Source organism: Andrena cerasifolii, chromosome 2, assembly GCF_050908995.1.
Source record: "Andrena cerasifolii isolate SP2316 chromosome 2, iyAndCera1_principal, whole genome shotgun sequence".
NCBI lineage: Eukaryota > Metazoa > Arthropoda > Insecta > Hymenoptera > Andrenidae > Andrena > Andrena cerasifolii.
In genome coordinates this window covers 12,028,240-12,054,497 of record NC_135119.1, presented here as the reverse complement: position 1 = coordinate 12,054,497, position 26,258 = coordinate 12,028,240, and the positions used below count along the sequence as shown (strand labels likewise).

General features: G+C 42.7%; 1 protein-coding gene across 4 annotated transcripts in view; it reads right to left on the bottom strand.

Moving 5' to 3' along the window:
• LOC143378817 (uncharacterized) overlaps nucleotides 1-26,258 on the bottom strand; it is a 224,597-nt gene that overhangs the window by 130,710 nt on the left and 67,629 nt on the right. For 2 of the 4 annotated variants that reach the window (XM_076830816.1, XM_076830820.1), the window contains exon 2: nucleotides 14,250-14,330. The exons of the other annotated variants lie outside the window; for them this stretch is intronic. In XM_076830816.1, the coding sequence (XP_076686931.1) occupies nucleotides 14,250-14,330 (81 nt within the window). The remainder of the gene's footprint in view (nucleotides 1-14,249; nucleotides 14,331-26,258) is intronic. 4 annotated transcript variants of the gene reach the window in all.

Here is a 26,258-nt window from a genome sequence, read left to right as displayed (position 1 = left end):
AAAATGAGGGAGAGAGAGAGAGGGAGGAAAGAAGGGCTGGAGGGAAGTAGGACGGGGTGGGGTACAGAAAGAAATCAAGGTTTACGATGGTGCACTTTAGCTGTTTCTGCATGCCACCGCGGCGCAGCGAAACCGCGGTGTTGCGCCGCGCAGCCAGCCGATACGATTTACGCGACAAGTTTCCACGGCTCACTTCGCGAATCGCATCCGCTCTGGATTCTTTCCGAAGATATCTCCCCGTTCGACTTCTCTCCAAACAACGAGGCTACCCACATTTTTTTTCCTGCTTAGTTTATGCGCCCCGGCGTATGCAAACCGGTTTAAATTCTCCTTAAATGAAGTACGGATCATTTGCCAACGGAATTGCTTTCGGATAAAGCAGCCATTCAGTGATGAAAACACGATCTCCGCTGGGTGATCATCCTTTTGTTAATCCTCTGCCACGAGAGGGCCCGAGTGATGCGTGTCGTCGAGGAGCTACTTTTAAAACCTACTACTCATCCATGCACACGTTATTTAAGATCAAGATATTTGTACTTAATCATCCCGTTAGTGAATAATAAAGCCGTCATGTGCCTCACCACGCGCAGAGTACTATTGCGTTCAGGACACTCAGGCCTTTTTTTGCATGGGACGCGTAATTAGATTCCTCAGTCTTTCCTAATTCATATGCCCTCTAAATCGCATTGCCATGTCATTCAATCTGACAGCTGTGGTCAATTTTGGGAATCGATGTTGAAAAACTGACTCGAACCTAACATTATGCCAATACATCAACCTGAACATGACCACCATCTATGACTCGGTTTATGACTATATTTTTTCAATGTTCTATATTTCTCTCAAATATTATGCTATTGGACACAGTTTTCCCGTAATAAATTATACCTACTCTTCTGTCAATTGTGATTCTTCGAAACAAGCAGTATGCCCTGCACATCGTTCTATTTTATTCGGAAGTTGTGAAAAATCTAAGTTGAAAATGTTAATTCATCAATTTGAATAAAAAAAATATCGAAAAGTAACCGTTCACCTCGTCGTTTCATCGATCTTTTACCACCGCGTCAATTTAAGTAAATAATAAAAAAAATTCTATATTTCTCCATTTTATGCAAGAAGGGCCCGAGAGGGCTATAATTGAACTTAATTTCACCGATTAATTTATCACATAATTCCGATTGTAATAAGTTTTTAAATATTACAGACTGTTTTACAACAAATTCACTGTAAATAAAAAATATCTAACCTCGTAAAGTTTACAGATACTTCGCTCGAAACTGACTTTTGGCACTAAGACCCATCTTGTACCCAACAGTAGGTACAATTTAGATGGAATTCAAATTCAGTTGGAACATTTTAAACCGGCGGAGAAAATACACGACTCCTTACTCCACTCCCACTTTCCTCGAGCTCAATGGTTACTCTCCATTTGCTATCTGAAGCAGCGTCTGCACGAGCCTAGCATGCTTCTGATTACGAGTGACGTGGTACGCACCATTAATAAACGTCACCTGTAATCACTTTCCACGGTCGACATTCACCCTGTTTTCAGCCCCAGTGATTCAGTAGACGGGACTTAAACGGGGCGCTTTATCGTACCCGCGTACTACTGTGTACACAACGTCCGACCTGACAGTGCCACCAGCCGAACAACTTACTCGTAAATTGGTAAGGGTCCAACTAGCACGATCCGCAATAAAACCACCAGCGAAACTTCCATTACGCCCGGCAGTTATCAGCGGCCGTGACGCGGGGGCTCGTGCGCAACTTTAAAGTAAATGGTGCGCTCTCGATGGTGGCCGTGCTCACGTGCAACTCGTTCCAGCGTGTAACGCGTATTACCTGCCTGGCTTGTAACATTCCACTCGTGAGAAACTCGCTCACGGTTACGCGATCGGCCTCGCCGCGATGATTCGATTAGGTTAATGATAGCGGAGCAGGCACGAACCGGACGGTCAGTCGCGGGTTAATTCCGCGCATTATCGATGCAAAATGAATTGCATTCACGCCAGGGACACCGTTTGTCCGAGAAGAAACGGAGAGTTTGAACGCCTGGAACGCGGCCCTCCGTGGGACCGTTCCTTCCTCTCTCGCTGTCGACTTTTCGAACGACCAGACTCGGTTTCAACGCAAGCCACTTTTTGCCCGAGAACAATCGTTCCCATCGATCTTTCAATTTGTCCCCGTGATTAAGGCCTCTTAGGCTCGAATGACGCGGCGGTTCGATGCAACGGTGACGCGCAGAATTGTACAACGGCCGTTTACCACCGGGGCTCTCAGAGCCACCAATTATGCTTGATTTGGTAATCACAGCCTGCGTAATTTCGCGTAACGGGCGATTAAACGATTAGGACTCCTTTGCGCGGAGCCGGTCGATGATCCTTTCAGCATCGAGACAGGTTTCAGGGCACGACGTCGTGACGAGACGCTTCTGTTCCTGGCCGTTCGGGAAACAGATACCCCTGCTGTCTAAAAAGAAAGTTCTTGAAATGATGTGCAATGGTGACTAGGTTAAGGGGGTAGGCTACCCTCAACAGCTCAAAATCAGGCCCTTCTTCAAACGCATATTCTGAAGTACTAAATGAATATAGAGATAATTTTTTTTTTATTTTTAAGCGTCATTTCGTTGACTTTAATGCGTAAAAAGAAAATTTTAAATATATTTATAGGAAGAAAGTTATAAATATAAATGTGAGAGTGTGTACGCGAAGCACCGTTTGATGGTGAACACGATTCCGGACAGGTGAATTACCTAAAACACGAAGTAAAGGCATTTTTATAATCTGTAAGGCTGTCTCCATCTTGTGCAGCAAGCAAAATTTTGATAAACAAATTAATACAATTTTTATGCTGATGTTTCTGATTTATTCTTTTTTGTAGGAAAAATATTTTTTGTCTTTTTTTTTAAGAATTTGTATTGAATATGTGCTCCCAGTACATGGAGGGAAATCGTTTCCTGCAACTCCCTGTAAATTTTCATTCAAATCGTTGGAGCGGTTTTCGAGATTTCATGTTCACCGTTCTGGAAAACGTAGTTTCTGGGAAATCGCGTTTAAAGTTGGACATCGTTATCCGATCTCATGTGCAGGCTCCTACATTTTTTACTGTAACTCCTTCAATTTTTTAAATTTCGGGGTCCGGTTGCGCTTAAAATACGTAGAAAAGATGTAGCTAGCGGAATATGCAAACATTCTAAAAAACAATTTTCGAAAATTTTCAGGGTAACCTATCCCCTTAAGGCAGGTAATATGGAACACCTGATTTCAAAAGCTTGTCAAAAATAGGGGAATTGTTTTTTTTTTAATAAAACTGACACGAAGAAACGAATGCAATAATCATATTTACATAGTCAAATGTAAAAAAATCCAATTGTTTTGCAACTGTAGTAAAAAAAAACTGAAAAGAATGAAACTCAGCCTTTCGAAAAAATGGCACCTATCTAATGTGGAACACCTAGAAAATTTGTAAAGAAAACGGAAAAATCATTACTTTTTTTTTACTAAAAATGAAGCTTTATTAAGTAGAAGATACAAATAAACAAATATATAATAAGGAAAAAACTTATTTTCCACTTTTCAGTGAATTTTTATTTGTTTGAAGTCGGTTTTAATTTTTTAATTTTTTTTTATAATTACCATCGCAAAGTAAGCATTCCGCATCATCGTCGTCATCGTCATTATCAACTTCATCTATGTTACTCGGTATGTTCCATATTACGTAAATTAAGAATTACACTACTCAAGAAGAAAGTAACTTTCTTGGTAAACTATTGTTGAATAATCACGAACACGCATAATTAATGATAAATTATATAAAAATAATACTGTGTGACATACCTTCACTACAATATTTAACTGTTTGATGGCCCCTTCAGAAACTTTTACACACCACGAAAAATATAAACGTTTCTCTTTCAATAACGGATGCCCAACTGATGCTCAATTGTCAGTATCATCGTCTATTGTATCTAGGGATCTACTTAAGTAGTATACACGATTGCCTGAAGAGTTCATTATTTCTTTATCTAAATTTTACGAAGTTCCATATTACCTTTCTTTACCCTGTTTCAAGTCTCAGAATTAGTGCCTACGAGAGTCACTGATGATTCTCAAAAGCTGAGTCCAAGCCTTGGACGTGAAACACGCGTATTCAAAGAATCTTCTATCGAGCGATCATGAAGCCACGATCGATCATAGACGCGAGCCCTCTAATTGTCGATTAGCCGTTTAAAGGCTGGCAGGGAGAATGCCCTCGCGATACTGGGGGAGGCGAATATGGAATAGGTCGAGAAGGTCCCTTATTAAAGTACAGACAAAATGACCGGGTCGTCTTTGAGAAGCGAGAGCCGCTTGTCAGCTTATTGTGGCGCGGGGCCAACTAACGCAGCCATCCATTTATCGGTCTCCCATCAAGATAACAAGGCCTTTTTTTCGTATTCGTTAACAACTCTCGCGGGGCTGGTGCACGATCTACGGACAAGGCCCTCCATTATGGGCCTGCGTAATTAAGCTTTGTCCACGGTGAAAAATGGCCTCCCTCCGCTCCGCTTTAGCTGGCGATCAGCTTTCCTGCTATCAATTCGCAGAGGCGCGAGACACGCTGCGAAAACGGAACGGTGATCCCGCGCGCCGTGAAATTTTGCTGACTCGATGCAAATTCACACTGACGTACAAAATTCAATCAATTCACTTTCTTGCAAGGAGACACCTCGCTTTAACAATGCGCCCTTCGAATAACCTGCCGACTTGCTACTTCAAACATTATAACGCGTATAAGCCGGGCAGCTGATGGATCGCGGGCGATAAACGTTACACTTTCAGCGGGGCACCAACGATAACGTATTACGAAAGTTACGACCACCGTGTATAGTCGCCAGGATTGCGTCGTAAGAAGTTTAATCGCGCAAAGGCACGTACAAAGTGCGAATCAACTTTCATGTCACGGGCGTGCAAAGTGGCGGCGCGCCGTGAACCCGACTCGATTTATTTTCGTTTTCGCGATGCGCGCTCGGCCATTAACATCAGCCTTTCTCTCCCGTCTGCGCTCAAAGGTGACGTTCTTATTCGGAACTAAATTTCCAACCCCAGAATCTTTACCGTTCCTCGGTTGTCTGTCCTCTATCAATATCTCTCAGTAGACTATCGTGGAATTTGGCTTACCCGCGTAGAAATGTAACGAAAGGTGGTGCAGTTATGTAGCTCGTCGGATGTAGGTGCCTTAGTTCTCAGAAATTTATGTCGAATAAATGCTTGAAACATTGCAACGCGCTGTGCTCTTTGATCCAGTCTCTCGGATAGACGCGGCGAGGGAACGGGTTGAAATTTCCATTTGAAGCGAGAAAACGAGATCATCAGCGTCGTAACCTACGGCCTTCGCCTCGTTATATTTCTCCCCCGTATTGTTAACAGAGATTTACGCTTCTCCGTGGCAGTAAACCATCCGCGGTGCAATTTCTTGGCACTCGGACTGATCGACCAGCTTGCGGATGGCCTGGCACGCCGGCAAAGGATGCAGGGATTAACATGTTTCCAGTGCAAAGCGATACGTGTCTGACTAAGAACGTCCTCGGTCACTGCTTAAGCCGACACTGACGTCGTTATCAGTAGTGACACGTGGATATCTCGGTCACTTGGTACTTCGTGAAATATTTCAGCTTACAATGCTTTTATGAGCTTATGTAACAGCAGCTCTCGAATCAAATTTAATTTTTTTTATAAACTATACGAGTTTAGTTTCCGTTGTACGTACGAATTTCTTGATGGAAAGCAAATTTTTTTAAATACGCTCGAGAAACTGTCCATCTCGTTTGCGGATTTTCGAAACTTTTTCTTATAAAGCACACCATAGTTACAAAAATAATATGTTTAAAAAATTGGGACGTCCAATGGAAATTACATATCATATTTCCTTTTCATATTATAAGGACACTAAACTCATATAGTTTATAAAAAAAATTAAATTTGATTTGGGAGCTGCTGTTGCATAGCGCCAGCGATTTATTTTTTTTAAGTGGGGGTCTAGAAGATTAATTAATATATATATAACTTTATGCATGTTTTTCTATTAATTTTTTATCATCCCTTAAGACATGGTATTAAAAATAGGTAATACAAATTTTACACGAAAACTGTAAATTATTCCTGAAAAAAATTCTTACAAATAGACTTATTCTTCCGAGCGCCACAGTGGTGTTCCCGCTTAAGGAAGCTACTTTTATTTCAATGTAATGAATATTGCGCAAAGGGCCAACTGTGAGATCTGTTTCATCCAACCATACCAAGCATTATCCTTTCCCCATCGTTAATAACCGAACAGTTCATACGTATCCCGCTCGTTAATATGCTCTCCAACTTCCTGGAGACTAATTACCAAGAACTTACATTTAACACGGCTCTTCTTATCCACAGATCACCAATCACTGGGTAATAACATTCCTATAACTTATTACACAATCGCTGCTCATTTACAACGCAGAACGCATACTTCCCTAATTACGACAGCGACCGTTCAACAACCGCAACTGGGAAACGCCGCCTCCAAGTACACAGAAAGACTTTAAGGAGCATGGAATTTCTTCGCATGAACGGGAGCGCTGCAGTGAAATGAAAGAACAATACCGAGAACACTTTCATAAACACTCTCCGCGAACGTAAATCGAAACCGGTGAACAATCTGCGATTCTTCAATTTTCTTTGATTAAAATCCTTGAAGCCTCTTACTTTTCTTATCAACGCGTTAACAAGTTTTCCTTTATCGCCAATCTCGCGGCGGATATCAAGATAGCCTATTTCAACTGGCTTTATCTGTACATCTTTGGGCAACGGGGAAAAAATTCGAAACTCATCACGTTTTATTAGAGACAGTACTCGGCACTCGAGGAAGAAATGCAATTTCGCTGCCGAACGCTATCGTTCGTCAATTAAAATTCCCCTGAATGGTCATTACTAAACGTTACGGTGCAAAGTGGCAGGCAGTCGCGTGCAAGCGACTGCCGCGAAATACACGCCGGCCGTATCTCGAGCCTCGCAGCGTAATCAATGATCACAATACGATTATGGTTGCGTCAAGATCCTCCGCGAGATCGTATCGCGTCGCTCGTAGCAGGATCGTTACAACGTCGGGGAATAGTTAATAAGAATAACAGTGAGTAACGTTTCTCGCGAACCATCGGCCCCGAGCAGGTGAGCATATGGATCTCCTTACATAACGCTGTATCGTGGATAAATGTACAGGGTGTGTCGCGAATCCATTGGCAAGTGATTCACTCGCTTACCTGCATGCTTTCAAATACTCTTTTGTGAATGACGAGCGTCCGTGCATGGATCTTTTATAGCCGATTGTGGGATCACGTGCATTAGACTCGCTGGCAATTAAAGTCGAAAAGAAATAGGAAGAGATTCATGGCGTCACGGTGCACCCCGGTTAATCTCAGATTCAGATAATAAATGTCCTTGTAGAAAACACTGTGCCAAAATTAAAAAAAAATTATCGGTAAATGTTCAACGTGCCAATGGTAATACTATAAGATCTATAGAATTTTACTGCAATTTACCTTTCTAATTAAAAGATAGGTAAACAGGACTCGCACTTACAGTGCTTGCAAATTTAAATGGCACAGTCAGTTTTCTCTGCAACTAAGAGGTGGCACATACAGGGCTTTCTGCAAATACAATTCTCTTTTTCGTGAATTTCGACTATATTAATGCAAAAGATAGAAAATTTTGTGATGCACTTGGGTTATTGTATTTAGCAATCAAAATAAATCAATTAATTTAAAGTCAGGGAAGCTTTTTCTCTCGCCTGAAAAATTTGATTTTCGACACTTACAGTGTTTTCTGCAAGGCAAGAATTGTAACTACGTTCGTTCGAGATATTTATATTAGAAACGAGGATGATCGATGATTAATTCACAGCACACCCCGTATACCTATAACTATTTGCATGTGGAAAATGATGGTCTAACCCGGGTGAAACGAAATGCGCTTGGATTGTTAGCCACATTTCATCTTCGTCGACTGGCTAGGGAATAGACGTGCACGGGGTTCTGGCGAAGCTTAATAAACAAGTCGCCACCCCACGCGCGTACATCAACTTTTCCATTAATGTTTTCAACGTAGCTCGCAGACATTGTCCCCCTCGGTACCTACACCCACACGCAGCGTCTGCCACGCCATGGGGCCACGGACGCGTATTTCCCTTCGATAAGAATGCACGCGCCAGTGACGTAACGTTACACGCGAAGTTTACACGGATGGCCTAGAATCTGTTGCGCGACCCGGTGATTTACGGAATCCAGCTTTTACACGAAGCGCTTTGGTGTACGATCCGCGGTTACAAAACGCCGCGGGACGCGTTAACGCTCGATACCGATGTTAGCCTCCTTCGGGAACAACTGCTTAAGCTCGTTTGCACACGGGCTGTGAGCTAATTCGCTGTACAGCGATCAAGGAGGCGATTCCTTGTGGTAAAATAAGTGCGGAATGTGGAATATAATTTCGTCACCGCAGCAATTTTTGTCAAGGGAACTTTATTCAAAAATCTCTGAGAATACGGGCTACCGATCTAGGAATTTCGATGATTGTTACATAGCTTCAGGGCCGGCCGCAGGGGGGTGCACGGGGTGCAAGGTACCCCGGCCGCGGACAGTACCGGGGCTCCAGAAGAATGAAAAATGAAGAAAAGAAAAAATTAGAGCGTAATTTTTTTATTTCATTGAAATTAAGAAAAAAGAAATTAGAACATTTCTAATATAATAATATAAAATCACATAATATTAAGGGGGGGTTGCGCCTTCTTGGGCCGAAAAATAGGTAATTCTTTATGAATTTTTTGTACAAAAACGGTTCGACAAATTAAATTGAGGTTCGGCAGGCTGTTTTATTGTATCTTGAACTATTGTTCTGAATTTTTGTGCGACAGTGAAGAAAAACATGGCAGATACAGAGAGAGCGTTGGAAAATAATTGGGTGGCCCTGGCGTGGCGAAAAGTACTGTAAGGGTTATCCGAAACACAAAAGGGAAAAGAGATTCTTAAACTATATGAATGTGGCTATGGGTGGTAGTAGATTTATTGCCGTACCTGTTACCGTTCCTTTTTTATTTAAAGAAGTTTTCTCGATTTTGAGGCAAAACCTTTCACAGAACCAAATCAGGGCGCTTCATCTTCTTCAAAAGGCTGATAATTATTTTTTTTTTATTTTTCTTAATGCATCTACTATCACCCATAGCCACATTCATATAGTTTAAGGATCTCTTTTCCTTTTTGTGCATCGGAAAACCCTTACAGTACTTTTCGTCAACGCCAGGGCCACTCAATTATTTTCCAACGCTCTCTCTGTATCTGCCACATTTTTCTTCACTGTCACAAAAAAAAATCAGAACAATAGTTCAAGATACAATAAAACAGCCTGTCAAACCTCAAGTTTATTTGTCGAACCATTTTTGTACCAAAAATTCATAAAGGATTACCTACTTTTCGGTCCAACAAGGCGCAGTCCCCCCTTAATGATATGGCAATAAAAGAGACATGTATTTAAATATGTTAATGTTTTTGTGTTCATTTATTTTATTATTAATCTTCTTTTCTTTATTATTGATATTATTATCCTTTTTCGCGATTTCCTTCTATGAAAAGACGTTACGTTTTATACCGTTGAGAAATTCTTTGGGGCCTCAAAATATCTGTTGCACCCGGTCCCCTTTATAGAGAATGCCAGCCCTGCGCAGCTTATCACTTTTCTGCGCGGTGGACATTGTGGTGTGTTTACAAGAGAAATGTATCGCACGTTCGCGTGCTGAGAACTTCCTTACTTTGTTAAGTAATGCATTGTGTTCGATTTCTTTGGCGAATACGACGAGGGTGTGAAAATGCAGAGATCCATCGAGGACGCGTGGGTTTCTGGAAAAAGCTCGGATCGGACGGAAAGTTCCTCGAACTAATCGGCGACGGATGACGATTTACGTTGCTCGCAGTCGATTTGCATCGTTCAGCTAAGTCCACGCACCTGTTGGAAACCCAGAATGGCTGTATTCGTGCCAAGGTGTTCGCACCCGGCCATTTGTGTGCGACGACGCGATATACTCTTCGGGGGAATACGAATGCGACTATTGTCGCGGGATAGTTCCTTTCGCAGTCCTCTAGAAAGGCGAGCGTACGACGAGGCTTTTTTTTTATAGAAGACAACCGCGATACGGGACCGTGGAAACAATATACCGCGGACAGGTGAAAGTTATATTCGATGCGTTATGCATTAGCCGCATAGACAGAGATTAATGCATGAAAAATCCCGCTTCGTGTTTATTGTTTTGCTCGATTGTGCCGACGGTAACCGCATTAAATGGTCCCCTGACTTTTCATACTGTCGCGTGGAGCTGGAAGCTTTAATACCGAGAAGTAGGAAGTAGATTCGTCGCTATTTACGATTTGCAGGAGTGCCAGACACGATCTAGTTGCGACGTTGAATTTGCAATTGCCCCGATTAAAACTTTACGCTTGCGTACGATGGGAACTCGCTGTTATTACTTGCACAAAATAGCCGCGATGGTTTTTTAGCGGTGTTGTAGAGTCGCGTCCCGTCAATAGCGATTTATTCACGCGCTAATACGTTCTGCAAGCCTGTGTACTCGGGCGCCAATGACGAACACCCTCGACGTTACAAAGAAAGTCGCGTCGACCTTGCGGATGGCTCTATAAGGTTCGAAAAAACTGAACGCACGCCCCGAACGTGCAATTTATGACCTCGTCATTAAAATGTATAAAGGTTCTGCTTATCACGCGCTGCCTCGTAACGTAGTCTATTACGGTGCCGATGAAGCACCGAGTGTACCAAAGAGGAATCGCTTTTTCCCTTGGGAATATCCACAGGCGAAAATCAATTACCTCGGAAGGAAAAAATTTTCAACGGTCACCCTTTCGTTCTGGCACCTTTTCCCCAATAATGAATACACTTAAAATAAATTATAAATTGATGAAGCTTCGGGCAATGAGAACAGAGTATCTTTCGGAACAACTGATAACAATTTACTCTTATTTTACTTGTAAATAGTTATCAAGGAAAGTTTGAATAACTAAATAGTTGCGGTCAATATTTAGACCTTTATCAAGGAAAGTTTGAATAACTAAATAGTTATAAAGGTCTAAATATTGACCGAAACGTCGGAAGATGATACTTCTTATATTTGCAAATTAGCTTTTATTCTTTTAATTGACCGAAACTGTGCGCCGAAATCATGTTTTAAATTTAAAAAAAAAAATTACGGTCGAAATTCCAACTTCATTAGATAACAATTTACTGTGATCAAAAAGAAGCGAATGCCAACTAAAAAATTCCAATTAGATAAAAGAAAGACTGCGGTACAACGAACAGTTTAATCGGCTTGTTGGATTAAGTGAAGTTTAAAGCTCGATAGCTGAGTATATGTACTTGTTATATGTAAGATGCCATTTTCGGAGAGACGGAGGGAAGAATGACGAGGAGTTTCGTCAGACGGGAGCCACCCCGCGGCCTCGATGGCAACTTTATACGGCTGGCGAAGGAGCCTCGATCGAGGAGCGAGAAATAGAATTCCTACGATCGAGAGTAAATCCTGGCCTCGTTCTAGAGAGGAACGCCAGTATTCGAGCCGCGTAGGCATGCGACGAGTTTGGAAACGACACAATTATCGCCGCGCGCCGGGCCGAGGGCCGATTACGTTATTCCCGAAGAGGCTGCCGGTGGGTGCTGTAACCGTAACGCGATTCCATCCTTTTCCTCATTCACTCTGCGCACCGATATCGCCTTTACCTTCCATTGTTCTCAGCTATTACGTTGTGCTCCAGATATCTCAATGTCTTTTAGAGCCTGTTTGCCAAGCGTTTAACGGCTCAGGCACGCAGACACTTTTTCCGCTGCCGGGTCTCACCTTCGCTTTCGAAAACACCGATGTGAATACGGTAAGCTGGCGGACACAAACGTTTCTTTGACTATAGATCGTACAACTTAATAAACCTTAACCTTGTCACAAGTTCCACCAGGCCATGCACACTCGCACAGTGATCCTGAGTTTAGGTGAGCTTGTGTAATGCGAGGAGAGATGGAAAATTGGGTCCCCGCTAGGGTTGCCACCTTTTTTACAGAAAAACGATGTAAATTTGCTTTCGTGGAGTATAAAAAAAATACGCTCGAAATAACTATAAGTACATTTTAATCTTATTAGTTTTTATAAATGTTTTGTGAAATTTTTAGCGGCGATTGGATTGATTGGGACTTTTGACATGTTGTTTGAAACGACCAAATAAAGGCCCATACCAAAATTTAGCTTGCTGGGAATTATTGCATACTATAAAGCATGGTAGCGAACCGATGTGAGTCGGAGTGTTGATGGGAGTTCCCATACACCCACAGGTGCTCTAGAAAGCACTCTCTTCCTAGCAAAAAATTATGCTTTAGAACCAGTTAAGTTTGAACTAAGCTTTGAACTAAAACATAATTTTTTGCTAGGAAAAGAGTGCCTTCAAGAGCGACTGTTGAGTGTGGGGACTCCCGTCAACACCCCCACTCACATCGGCTCGCTACCTTGCTTTACGCGCCCCCGCGCTAATCTAGCTCCAAACCTATACCGATATCTCGTGACATATATACACTGAAGTACTCTAAAAATCGAAATAAGTTGTAACTATTGTTTTTATTTACTGTCTAACCTATCGCCAACCTCTCTATCCGAAACTTTAGAATTAAGATAGGTATGTACCTAATATCGAAACTGTTTTTGCGTGTATCTCGGAAACGAATGTCGAGCGGCGGTAACATGTATAGGAAAAAGTTGTTCAGAATCATGTCCCCGACAACATATTTCAAGGTCGTTAAAATCGATGAGGAAACACCAGTTCTGCATAATTACATTTATTTCTTCCAAACATATTTTTTATTGCTCTTAGCATTGCAGAGCCACTTTTTATCCTTTTTAAATAACTCCGTGGCAATATTCATATTAAAATATATATTGTGTTGTTATTTCTTCAGAGCAATTGATGGTGATTATGTTTCGTTATTTAAGTTTATTTGCAATACTATTTACAAAGTTCCTACCTGTGATCAAGAAACGACATTTAATGTCATTGATCACCCTGTTAATCTCTATTTCCAAGTTCTGTTAATACCTTTAATTTATAATTACTCTGCGTGAATTGCCACGTGCACAACTGTTTTCTGTTTACCCCCTCGTCCTTCGCACGCTCTACTTTATTAGCGCTCGATAGAGCGCGGCAATATTCAAATTAAATTAAAGGAATTACATTTCCTTTACAAATATATCAATAATTCGTTCGTTATTAAATTAAGAGAGGCCCTGTTTCTCTTCTCAGTAAATGCTGAGGTGGTAGGACTGTTCCAGACAGAAGGTAAGAAATTACTTTGAGACGATCATGGTTTAATATCATTAATCGCGAAATAAAGTATTTTCGCATACTTCATTGCTATTCAAAAGCGTAGAGCACATTTACGTATAATAACATAAGGTACTTCACTTTAAAGTACGGGTGGCAACCCTAGTCCTCGGGTATTCAAAACTCTAATCGTCGAATTGATCGTGCGAGAGCTTCTCTCGTAACCAGCTCGTGTTGCTCGTGTTGAAATCGAAATCGTACGGGTCGGGACGTTCGAGCAAGGTCGCGTGCATTCGTGTCGCAACCCTGCCTAACTGCATTCTTCTCCCGCGAGCGGGTCGTCGAGTAATTAACTGTAAAGGCAATTACGCACGAACGCGTCCACCTTCGGATTTATTGGAAGCGGGGCACGTCGAAAGAGGTAATAAGGAGCAAGGAGGGATCCCTCGAGGACCCTCCGCGACGACATAACGCGAACACCGCGAGTGTCGTTAATAGGATTACGGGCGAGCGCAATTAACGACCGTTCTGATTAATCGCAGCTACGCCCGCGCCTCGTCTTGGAAGCCAACTGTGCCTGCCCGACTCCGTTCGCGACCACTTGCAATTTTCCTAATCACTGTTCGCAGGATTCGCGCCAATGATTTGCCGCGGTCTACTTTTACTGGCATACCAGGCCAAACTTTCAAGCTTTCATATCAAGAACGTGTGGATGATTAGATGCTCGAGGAAAGAGTAAATGGATAATCCATTCGCATTCCTGCACCTAGCAGTAATTCCCCGCGGCAGATGTTACGAATTGGACTTTTATAAGAAGAAATGGAGTTCCTTCGTTTAGACGGTGCGTCGTTTGAAAAACAACCATACAATTCCATCGAATTCCTACCTCGGACGAAGTGCGTCAGGGGAAACACCGCGGCAAGAGGAAAGCAATATCCATAAGGCACAGTCGAACGCTCGTTCTTACCTGGAACAGAAAATATTTTCCCATTAAGTTAGAACCACTCGGCACTGATTTACATCTCTATCTATTTTCGCACGCTGCACGGTGCTTACGTAACACGTGCATTCGCGTTGCAGACTGTACCCCGACATTATCAATGAGAGAATTCACCAGCCCTGTCGGAAAGTTCTCTCTTCTTGCCAGACGAAGGGTGGCGATGACGGGGCAGAATAAAATCGACGAACTTGGAACTCGACCACTGCAGGAAAGGTGTCAAGAAACGCGGGAAATGAAATCTATTTCACTGGGTAGAACTAGGTTTAGAGCACTACGGTAAGCAAAGAATAAAGGCGCAAAAAATCAGCAGATAAATTCCCAGTGAAGGGATTTCCCAAGTGAGATCGTATCCCGTATCCTATCATTCCGTCCTCTCACGCGTTTTCCACTTACATAATCGCGGGACGGGTTGGAAGACCGTGTATACGCGCGAAACCCAGTCGATCGCCGTGCGACTCGGCTAAACGTCAGGCGAGCCTTCTCAGGGGTTCCGTTTTCAGCGATACTCGCGCAATGTTCGACACTGTTAATCCGTTCTTTTTCTCCTGGCCGCCGACAACGTTCGATCGATCGTTCTGGGCCTTCGAACCGAGTACATCGGGTATCGAGTTTCGACGTATACAACAACGTCCCGAGACAACTGGGCGTGTGATGTACCGGGGTCGTTTCTGCTCGCGAGTAATACGACTGGGGGCCATTAAGCGAGATATACGCGGCTACGGCCGGCTGGATTTCGTATGTTAATTTGATGGCGACGACACATTGAGGAACGACGATCGTCCGGCTGTGTATCTCGTCGGGATGTCAAAGATGCCCCTAGGGAATGCCTATCCTAAGACTGCACACGTGTGCCTCTCAACAATACAGTCGCTGGTCGCATCGAGCTTCACGTTACTCCTAGCTTCTACCAAAACGTTCACCGAGAAGCAGGACCCGATCTAGCTGTTCCGTCGCTCTGGGCAGAAAGGATCTTTGCAGCCCCTAATTGTAAACAATTATTTTAAAATATAATTTTTGACGAGTGAATTTTTTGTCGGTATTTGTTGAATACCAAAAGCCTTTTGCTTTATAAAAAATTTAGTACTTATAGGGGTGATTTGAAAATGATTTATAAGTTTGATACTAAACTTCAACATGTATTACCTACTTTTTTACCGCTTTTTCAAAAAGTTTTACTTTTTTTATTGATTTTAATTTTCTCTATCAATTTTGCCGCATCATTTTTGCCCTGCTCACGCCCCCTGTATCGGGCCCTGCCGAGAAGAGTAACCGTGTTAAAAATGCTGCACTTGCATCGGAAAAGTGGAATTTTACTTTAATGAAACAGGAAGAATCTGTAGAAGAGCGAATCCTAGATACAGCTTTCCTGTGGAAGTCTACTGAGAGGCAAACAGACAAATCTATTCCTCCATGACTTGAAATCTCCTAATCTGAAAATCTCCTTAACAAAGGAATATTTCGCTAGTGTAATGGGAAACGCGAGAATTGGCAATCCAGAATAAATTCCGTTGAAATCTCTGCTTAAAATTAGTTTACTTGTACACTTTCGTGGATGGTAGAGTGTTAGATATTGTATGTTAATTTGATAACGACGACGCATGGAGGCACGGCGACCATCCGGGTGCATATTTCGTCGGGATGTCAAGCGCGCCCCTCGGGGTGCGTATCGTAAAACGCCCCCGCCGTTCCGTAGGTTCGCGGCTCCGCGTCGGTTCGTCGATCATGCACGTGTAACCGCTGCCGTAGGATTGCAATACCTTACGGCACGAAGTCCCTTGTGCGGCCTGAAATATTACGGTTATAAAAGTATTTATACTTATCATTGACGCGCCACGATCAACGCCCGCGATGGCGAAACGCGAGCCGTGGTGTTGTTCATGGGCCATTCAAGAGCACGCTTATGCGCTCAAATAATGTATTTATGTACCATTGAGACATTGAACAATGAACTTTACATCATTTCAGATGGCGAGCACCGGGGAGGGGGAGGGAAATTTAAAAGCGAGGAGAAGGTGGATCGATGAAGGAGAACCTAGCAGATATTCAAAGAAGATTAACTATCTGACTGATTTCAGGATTTACTGGCTACAAATTGTGGACGATCGTGTATCGCCACACTTTGCGGAACGAGTATCGTTTATTCTTCGAAAAATTCTTCTTGTTTCAGATGCGATGCTTGCTTGTCTTAACCGCGAGGAACAATTAGATCGACTTCCGCGTTGGTCGCTCTGATCCCGCCGCAAGGAACGTGCAGCCTCGTTCCCCGCTATTGTTAAACAATTCAATCGTGCCCGCGCGCATACCCGACCTTACTCCTAGATCTGATTATTTCTTTCTCACGATTGACTGCTCCTTCGGACACGTTTGTACGTTGAACAATATGAACGGCACCTACAAGCTTCGCTACTTAACCGGCGATAGCTTCCTGAAAGGCTCGCGTTTCGCGTTCGTGAAATATGAGAAAGAAATTACCGACGCCGTGGCCGAGTCGAAAGTGCTCTTAATACCTGCCTCGTCAAAGAAATCACTTAGCAACTGCGCAACAGTTATACTCGCCTGTAGATTGAATTTCATTCACTGGAAACAAAACGTTTCGTGGAAAAGCCGCAGAGGAATTGAACGAAACCTCCACGAATTGAATATTGCATTTCAATAGACTGGAAGTAACGTCGTGCTTCATCTTGTACCGATGATAATATACTAAAGTCAGGTATAATAGCAGGAAGCAAATTATCGAGATTGCACGTTTATCGTTAATAACACGCTGCATGGAACATGTTTAATCCAATTAATAGCCACGCAAGAATATGATATACTGCGATGGAATTGACACAGGTATTATTCATTATTGGACTGCGGATTTTTATGCGCGTAAAATATGCCACGTTCATTATTATCGAATTTCTCGAGGGTAAAAAGACAGTTCCCAATTTCTTTATTGTGGCTGGAAGAATTTGTAAATGTGTCTCAATAAATGTTAAATTTTGAGCAGCAGTTGTAATTGCAACGAGATTATTTCCATTAAAAGTTTCAAGTTTCGACTGCCTATTTGCAGAAATAAAATGAACAGTGAAAATAAGTAATTGAACTATTTTCGGGTGTTCCGAGAAAAAAAGTGGCCAAACCTCTTTAATTTTATCGAAATTGTTTATTTGTATCGGGCGATTGTAATGAACGAGTAGTTAGACTCTACTAATGACTTATTCTATCGCATGATATCAACATCGGTACAAAACGTTGTATGCATTACGATTTATCTCTAATGTCACGCAACGGTTCGATAATTCATCTATGATCGCAACCAAATACAGTGAGATACATATAAAAGAAATATGTAACGTGAATATGCGTTTTGATAAAGCATATGCAATATGCAAAATAATTTTTGCATATCAATATATGCATTTGCATAAACGTCTGCAGTCTATTCATTATGTTGCTCGAGTGTCTCTCGGACAAAGCGAGCGCACTCTGCCGTTCTGCACCCACGATTAAGCAAATTATACCTGACACTTATCCCTGAATACCAGCAATTTACAGCAAGGACAACGCGATATAAACGTCGTGGGAGGTGATATTAAATCATTATAATTATCGACCTTACACGTATTATAACGAGATCCAGTAGAGATTAGGGCTGTAATGAATATTCGAATAGCAGAGAATTCGAATATTCGACTAGCAGAGAATTCGAATATTCGAATAGCAGAGAATTCGAATATTCGAATAGCAGAGAATTCGAATATTCGAATAGCAGAGAATTCGAATATTCGAATAGCAGAGAATTCGAATATTCGAATAGCAGAGAATTCGAATATTCGAATAGCAGAGAATTCGAATATTCGAATAGCAGAGAATTCGAATATTCGAATAGCAGAGAATTCGAATATTCGAATACCAGCGAATTCGAATTTGAGATTCGAATATTCGAATACCAGAGAATTCGAATATCAGATTCGAATATTCGAATACCAGAGAATTCGAATTTCAGATTCAAATATTCGTATACCAGAGAATTCGAATACTAGAGAATTCGAATATTCGAATACCAGAGAATTCGAATATTCGAATAATCAGGAGTATTCGAATATTTGAATTCTCTAGTATTCGAATTAGGATAACTATGGTACGATTTAGGAACATTAATCCTAAATCAGACTTTTTCCATATTAAAAATAAATCGATTTTACGAATAGAAGTTGATTACTTTTCGTTGCTTGAGTTTATAAAACTGTTTATTCTATTAATAAAGAGTTGATTACCATTGATTTTGCTTCGTTTTCCCTGTTATCTTTCATATAATAAGCATTTGTTCTTAATGGGTACGATTTAGGCAAGTTCACCCTACTTTCCTCGTGCAGCAAATTCCTCTGCCATTCGAGCTTGAATTGAGGAAAATCGATGGAAGTGGGCGTAGAGCGGAAATAAAATTCCCTTTCTCCTAGAACACACCGGCTGCCCTAAAGGTAGGGGACAAAGCTTGGTAGCAGTTTGTATCACAAATCACCGGTCAGCGAGGGTCACGTTCACGTGCACGCGTGACCGTGCGTCCACGTTCCACCTTCCATCCACGTTTTATCTCTCCTAGGCGATTTATGCCCGCGGGCCCCTTTCTACCATCGTCTCCTAGACGGCTTGCATAGGCGATACGCTGCTCAGCGGCCCCTCAAAGGCCACCGAATCCCGCTACGCCGGTTAGTTTATGGGTTAAAATCCTTACGGACGGGGCTTTCGAGGCGAGTGTCCCGCTCGTGCCGACAATGGCCCAGGGGGTGGCTCGAAGACCAATGTTCTGTCGCTCTTTCCATATTCTTGGATCGAAAAAAAATGCTGCGCTCATTAGCCGTTTCGCTATGCAGACTACGAATTAATAACATTAACACCTTCCGCGGTGATCAATTTCGTTGCGGACACACCCCCCGCGTTTGCCACAGTGCGATTCTCAAACGATTACTTTACATGAATTCTGTGCGTAACGGAGCCTCCACCACGGTAAAGATTCGTTCGAAAATCACGAAGGTTACTTTCCTGGGAATACATTCCGAAGCGAGCACGCACTTTATGAATGCAACGTTCAGTCGCGCCACGCAAGATAGCGAAGGGAAAGAGCCGACCGGCTCGAAGCGAAGGAGCATTGGAAATAAGAGCAGAAATCGTGGAAGCGACCGTATCTGCATAGAAACGGTGCGTACACCCGTGGATCGCCAACCATTCAATAGAGTATTTCCTTAGAGTTTACCACCGTAAACGAGCACGAGAAAGCAAGTGTTTTACGAGCGAGTTAGCTTGTCAGGTGGCCGCGACTTTTATGACGATCCGCAACATCCCCGTGTACTCTTTGTTCATTGTTCTAGCCACGCCTCCGATACAAAGGGGAATAAATTTCACGAAATCCTGGCCGATAACGGGAACATCGGCAATCCCTGCCGAAAATATCGCACTTTTTCCAGCGATTCGGAGTAAGGGAAGGGGGTGTGACATCAGAAAGCACGCGGCAACAGGTTCGAATTGAAACGGCGATCTGTGAGAAAGCAAACACTTCCCCGCTGCTGTTTCTTGCTCCAAGTGAGCGTCAAGCGTCAAGATCCAGTCCCTCGTTCATATTAAAAAGCAACGCCTCCTAGAAATGTGAAAGATTACGATACCATAACTCTGGGCAAGCGAGTTAAATCTCGCTTTGTGGATACAAATAAAATAAGAGGACACCAACGGTTGCATTCCAACATCCCTGCGTATGGTAACAACTCGTGTCATCGTAGTGGGTGGGGATCCTTAAAAGAAGAGCGAACACTTCAGCCCGACGCCCCTAAAACTGATAAAATCTTATCCTCTGAGGTAACACGCCCTACCAGAAAAGCCAACTCGTTGAATTCTTCACGCCTGACTACGATGATCGCCGTTAATCAAGAGCCTCGCACAGTGCCCATAGCTTACAATAAAACGGATAGGCAGGAAAGAAATGACTTGCAGAATAACCCAAATATTGCAGACACCAAGCGTCGATACCTCTGGCAGTCAGATCCTTCGACTTAAAGGAGAATAAAAATCCGCGACGCAACAGCGACGGAGAGCGATAGTCGGGACACGGTTGACGAACCTTCAGCGAGAAGGAGCCAAGGTCGGGATAGGATAAGCTGTCCGTTTTTCAGTCGGCTCGCCGTGCAGCCGGCGACACACTTAAGAGACGTTGACCTCCCGACCGGCTGTGTAAACACGGTGAATATCTTCATTTGCGTGTTTGTAGGCGGCCGTTGGAGCCGAGAGTGCCCCGGCCGTATGCACGCGGAATAAGTGGGCAGCTGCAACGGCTTTGCAGCTCGAATCCTATCTGGGTAACCCGGTCCCAGAAACTCGTTCCGCCCTTCCGTGGATCCTGCTGAACCGTACGCGCGGTTACTTAGGCAGCCAGCCAGGAAGTGGACGTCGAAATTCCTCCAACCGCACGAGTGTAACTCTTCGCCCCGCTGGGAGCAGGAGGATCGTAATCGGTGCAACAGTGGCTTTTGGGGTAGCTTGCACTTGGGATGAGAATGTTCTGTCAGGTTTATAGATTGCACAGGAGTTTCGCCTATTCTGGGAGGTGCAGGGGCGGTTTTGTGTGTAGCGAATTAGCAATAACTCATACGCGAGTTGCCAGATTGAATTAATTTCGAAATTGTATCGACTCTTTTAAATTAAAATATTTTATGACACTTCGCGGGAAGGGTGGTAGACACTTGTTAGTCTAGGGGCGCCGAATCTCCAAATCTGCCCGTGGAAAGGTAGAGTGTGTTTTAATACAGTGAATTTGAGTGATCTGAGATTCCTATTCCACTTACAAGGGAACATCCCGAACCCGGAAATTCGAAAAAACTCGGAATCTTTGTGAATATGTTGGGAATTTCCTCCTCAGTACAACGCAATTTTTGTTGGTTATTTTTCGATTTTGTGTTATAACTCGTGAACTGTAAAATAATTTTTTCACCAAATGATAGATCTAATTAAAAGAAGTAACATTTGTCTTGAAAACTTTTCCCTATCTCTTACAGATTGCGAGTTACAAAATAAAATCGAAAAATAGCCGAATTTTCAGAAGTTAATTTCTCCCGGTTAGAGTGAATTTGGGCAGCAAACAAAAATTGCGTTGTAATCAGGAGGAAATCCCCTATATATTCACAAAGTTTCAGAATTTTTTTAATTTTCAGGTTCGGGATCTTCCCTTGTTAGATCTCGCAACTGCTATTAATGGTAATGTATAGTCGATCTGACGATTATACATTTCTCCTTTTTTAAATTAAAATTTCTTTTTGAGTACTGTTTTAACCTACTCTTTTAACCTTCGATAACGATGTCCGCTTTTCTGGAGCCTTGGAGATATGTGTACGTTAGTAGAGATGTCATAATATGGATCGTGTTGGAGCCGAAGTGCTAATGCGAGCTGCCAAGTAGAATCAGTGAGCTAGTGGTCAGACTAGGAAAGAGCGTCCCACTGAATGGTTAGACAGCTACGTTACTATGGTATTGCGAATTTCTAACGCAAATAGAAGACACTACATATATTTTCTAGAAGCACTGATAATAGTAACAGCTATCAAAAGGAAGTTAAATGGATTTCACACGCGTTGATAAACCTGGCCTAAGGAATTCGATTTTAATTACAAGGTTCGATGACGCATTTACGGTTGGCAGAGCGAAGCGATGCGAGAAATTCGATGGAAGAAGATGCGAATAAAAAGAAATATGCAGCATTTCGCATCCTATGTGGGTAACCCGGTTCCAAAACTCGTTTCGCCCTTTCAAGGATCTCCTTGAAGTCAAGCTACGTCGAAACCTCCAGGAACTCCAGGAAGTAACAAGATGTCGTTTAACAGCATTTTTTTCTCCTGAAGTGGAACTATAGTCCTCAACAAAATATTATCTCGCGGAATAACATACGTATGTCACTGTGCCACTCTGAATATTCCCCACGAGTTGTGACTACGAGATCACAGAAGCAGACTCAACTAGAAGCTAGGAATAACGCGCCTATTTAACGATCGTTGCTTCGAACTTAACTTAAAGCTTGAAAAGAGATAGAGAACTATCCGGATGACAACATGTTCTGATAACACACGAATCCTCGATCTGTTAACTCGTTCTCGATGGTGCCGTTATTGGCAGAAAGGGAAAACGATAACGGTGCACCTCTCGATCCGCTTTGCCCGTGTCGCGTGAACACTTTCTCCGCTCGATTGGAAATCATGGAGGAGACTGGATCCCGGCAACTTGGAGAACGTGAACTTTCGAATGCGTAGGTTACTCCTGCGTCACCTTTCAGCATCGTTAACGCGAGCATCGTGCGGTCGATTCGCCTCTCCGGTTCGATCCCCCAAACAGAACTGCTTCTGCCTTTTAGCGTCGCCTTTAATTGATCTCTCGTGGCTTTTATAGAGAGGATCTTGGCGCTCTCCTTCCCTCGGCGATCAAGCAGTTCTAGTTTCGCGACTGTTAAGGATGGCGACACGGACTGGGCTTACGGTACATGGATGACCTCTCAGCTATTTTCAAGATTCAGAAGTTTACGCGCCATTTCACCTGAGGGCTGTGAATTTAATTAGTATTTGGCAGCCTTGGGGTCTCATCTTGCTTCTCAAACTCGAACTTTAGGAGTGTACCTAATGCAAGAGAGGTTTCAATATTGCAGTATCCATCATCCAGACGCAGCTGCGAAAAGGGAAGACTTAAAGAATGGTGGCTGTAAGGAACAGTCGTAAAACGAATTATGAAGAGCCAGAGGACGAGGCTATGAAAGGAGGCACGAAGAGGATTGGAAGTAGAAATTATTTGACAGGAGGGTTCCCCGTGAACTAATCTAAATAAAATAAATGGTAGCGAAAACGCACGGCGGAGGGTGCTCCCTAAGCTGCGCCGCGGCACGTCTTCATCAGTTTCGTCCGCGCGAACTTTTGTTCTTCTCATGATCCTCTGTCCTCGCTATTAAACGCGGCCATGGAAGTTCTTTTGGGTCGGGTTACATCGTCGTGCACCGTTATGGTGGATATTAAAAGACAGGAGATTCTCATCGGAGCGTAAAGCAACAAGTTTCTAAGAAAGGCAACAGTCGTACAGTAAATGGTAATATAAAAAGACAAATGACACAAAAGGGCAACGAAAACTTTCATGTACACATCAAGGTACATTACCTTCCACTGAGAATCCTCTTAAATCTGTGAAGTTTCAAGGCTTACAGAATAAGGTAACTAACACTTGGCCTTTTTCGGATATACAATTTCTGACAATTCTGAACCCGTCTCGTGGATGATTAATAATAAATTACGGAAGCTTCACTGTAAAATATCAAGATGCGGGGAACAGCGCGCTGAGAGCCGCAGAGACCAACTACCAGAAATGAAATCGCGGCGATCTAATTTATTGCTTGGAAGGGGGAGAAAGCGAGGCAAGATATCGCCATTTAGCCGTATCGAAGAAGATATCCTTCGTGCGAAAGGGAAGGATCGCTTCTTCGTCGCTCCCGTTTTAGGCGCGATTCTCGCCCATCTAATTCGCCAGGGGCGAGATGATCCCCGTCTATTAGCCGAATTTATAGAGGGCTTCGAGGAACCAGGACGCAATCTCGAGTCTTCTCCCGCAGCGTAGAACGTAGACTCGAGAAGAAACGTATCTTGAAGGAGGCACGATGCAGGGGGGGGACAGAAACGGGTGGGTAGAAAAAGAGGGGAAGTCGAAGAGCATCGAGGGAAAGGAAGAAAAGGAAGGATCGAGGTTCTAGGAACCGTCGTGCTCGCGCATCTTCATTATCCTCGTTCAGGGCCTAAGGGCATCCGTGTATACAACGGTAGAACCGTGCTTGGACTCGATCAATTAGCGTACAGACTTCGTGATCCGAAAGGGCGAAAAGGACCAAAAGAAGACGCACCTATAGATTCACTTTCCGCTTATGAAAGCAGCCTTCGTCGTCGTCAGCCCCCCTTGCATCGCTGGCACAGCTATACGGGGGGTATTTTGTGAAATAGCTCTGCATATTCGAGTAGGGGAGACCCGGGTTGGTTGTCTCAAGGGGTAGATTGACTAATTGTTAATAACTTAGCACCGACATATGCTTTACTGCGGAAAGATTTACTGTAAAAAAAAGTCACTTCTACTATGCCCTGCATTTATGTCCGACCCCGCGTAGCACGTTTTTTAACAGTTATCAGCGTTTGTCGAAATATTAACTACGTAAGTAAATATTTTTTCTCAAAGATTTGATGTTTTCACGCTCTATATAGTTACGATAGAATAAAAGTTAAGGAACTATTTTAAAGTTTGTTTATTAGACGATCTATTAACATAGTATTTTTGTTTATACATAATTGTAGTTTATATAGATTATTGAAGTCAAAATTATCGGTCGGGGCAGAGTGACTAATAACGTTAATAAGGTTTAAATTGTTATTTTGTTATTCAGAAAGCGATTTTTATTTGTTTCATAATAATTTATGTTTAAGTTGAAACAATTTTCAGCCTATTATTAAAATATGAAAGAAAGATAGTTTGTATTTTATAATGAAGCAGCTCTTGTGACATTGTGTTATTTTATTACCACTGAGATAAGTTGCTAATAACATTTTCTTAACTGATTCTACCTATAGTCAACTTACCCCGTACTGTAAGTCTACCAACCCCGATCATGAGGCTGGTTGACCAGCTTAATTGTTGTCATATTGAGTCAACTTTAATAATTTAATGAGATAGCCAAATGTATGCCCTATCAAATATACTAACCGTTTTAACGATATTTCGTCCACATAATTTATTAAAAAACAAACACTGAAAAACTGGCTTACCATCCGCGGTATCCTCTACAAATGCCACGAAGGAATTTCGTAGCTCTCGAAACTTGTTCAGTAATTTATAATTTCGTATCGCGTTCAATATTCTTCGAGCTCCCATCTGCTAAGCAATATTAACACACCATATTAGCCCAGAAATTCTACAACGTTGCTTCGGTAAAGACGGAACTACCAGAACGATAACTCCGTGCCCAACTTCCTCCATTTCCGAGATACCCGCAAGGATTCCTTACAGCACCGTCTGCTTTTAAAATTCCTGTCGTGTGTTGCGTCGCGCAGCTGTGACTTACGTCAGCGCATAATTGCCCGGGTGAAAAAAAATCAAAACACGAGTTATTTTTATACGGCGCCCATAAAGAGTCACCGTAATCACGTGAATGAGACATGCGGCAGGAAAATTGTCCACGCGACGAGCACGGATCGGCGAGCTGACCCGCGGTTAAATGAAATGAGTCACGAATTCGTGTGTTCCAGGGAACACTGTGTAGTTAACAGCATACGCGGCACTGACCGCAATGTGAATCGCACGGAGCTCGGTGACAACGGACTGTCACAAAGGATGTCCTCGTGCCACATAGCCTCGAAGAGAAACCACATTTTCGTTATCGACAAAATCAGTCGTCGAAGACAATCGTGAAACGGGCGGAATTTTTGTAATGCTTAGGTAAACGCATTCAGGTATGCGTAAAAGGTATTATTAAAGTAGTTTTAAACAAAGGAGATTCTTATTAACGGTGCATAGATTTCACAAATTACGTAGGTAGGTATGTATATCAGTGGCGCACCCAGAGGGAGAGCCAAGGGGCCCTGGCACCCCCCAAAGAAAAAGGGAAAAGGATATTAATGTAACCACGTCTGAAGTAGTTCAAGAGCTTTGTAAAAAGAAAGGAAAACTGGATTTCATTTTTTAAATAAATTTTTATAATTACCTAATGAATTTTATTGAGTTTGCATTAAAAATATTTGCATCCGATCAACACGGCTCCCACCAAAATTCAATCCTGAGTGCGCTACTGATGTATATTAGTCAAGAGAATCGCAACACTGTTGCTCACATTCTCTATGCATCGACCAGAATCGTTCG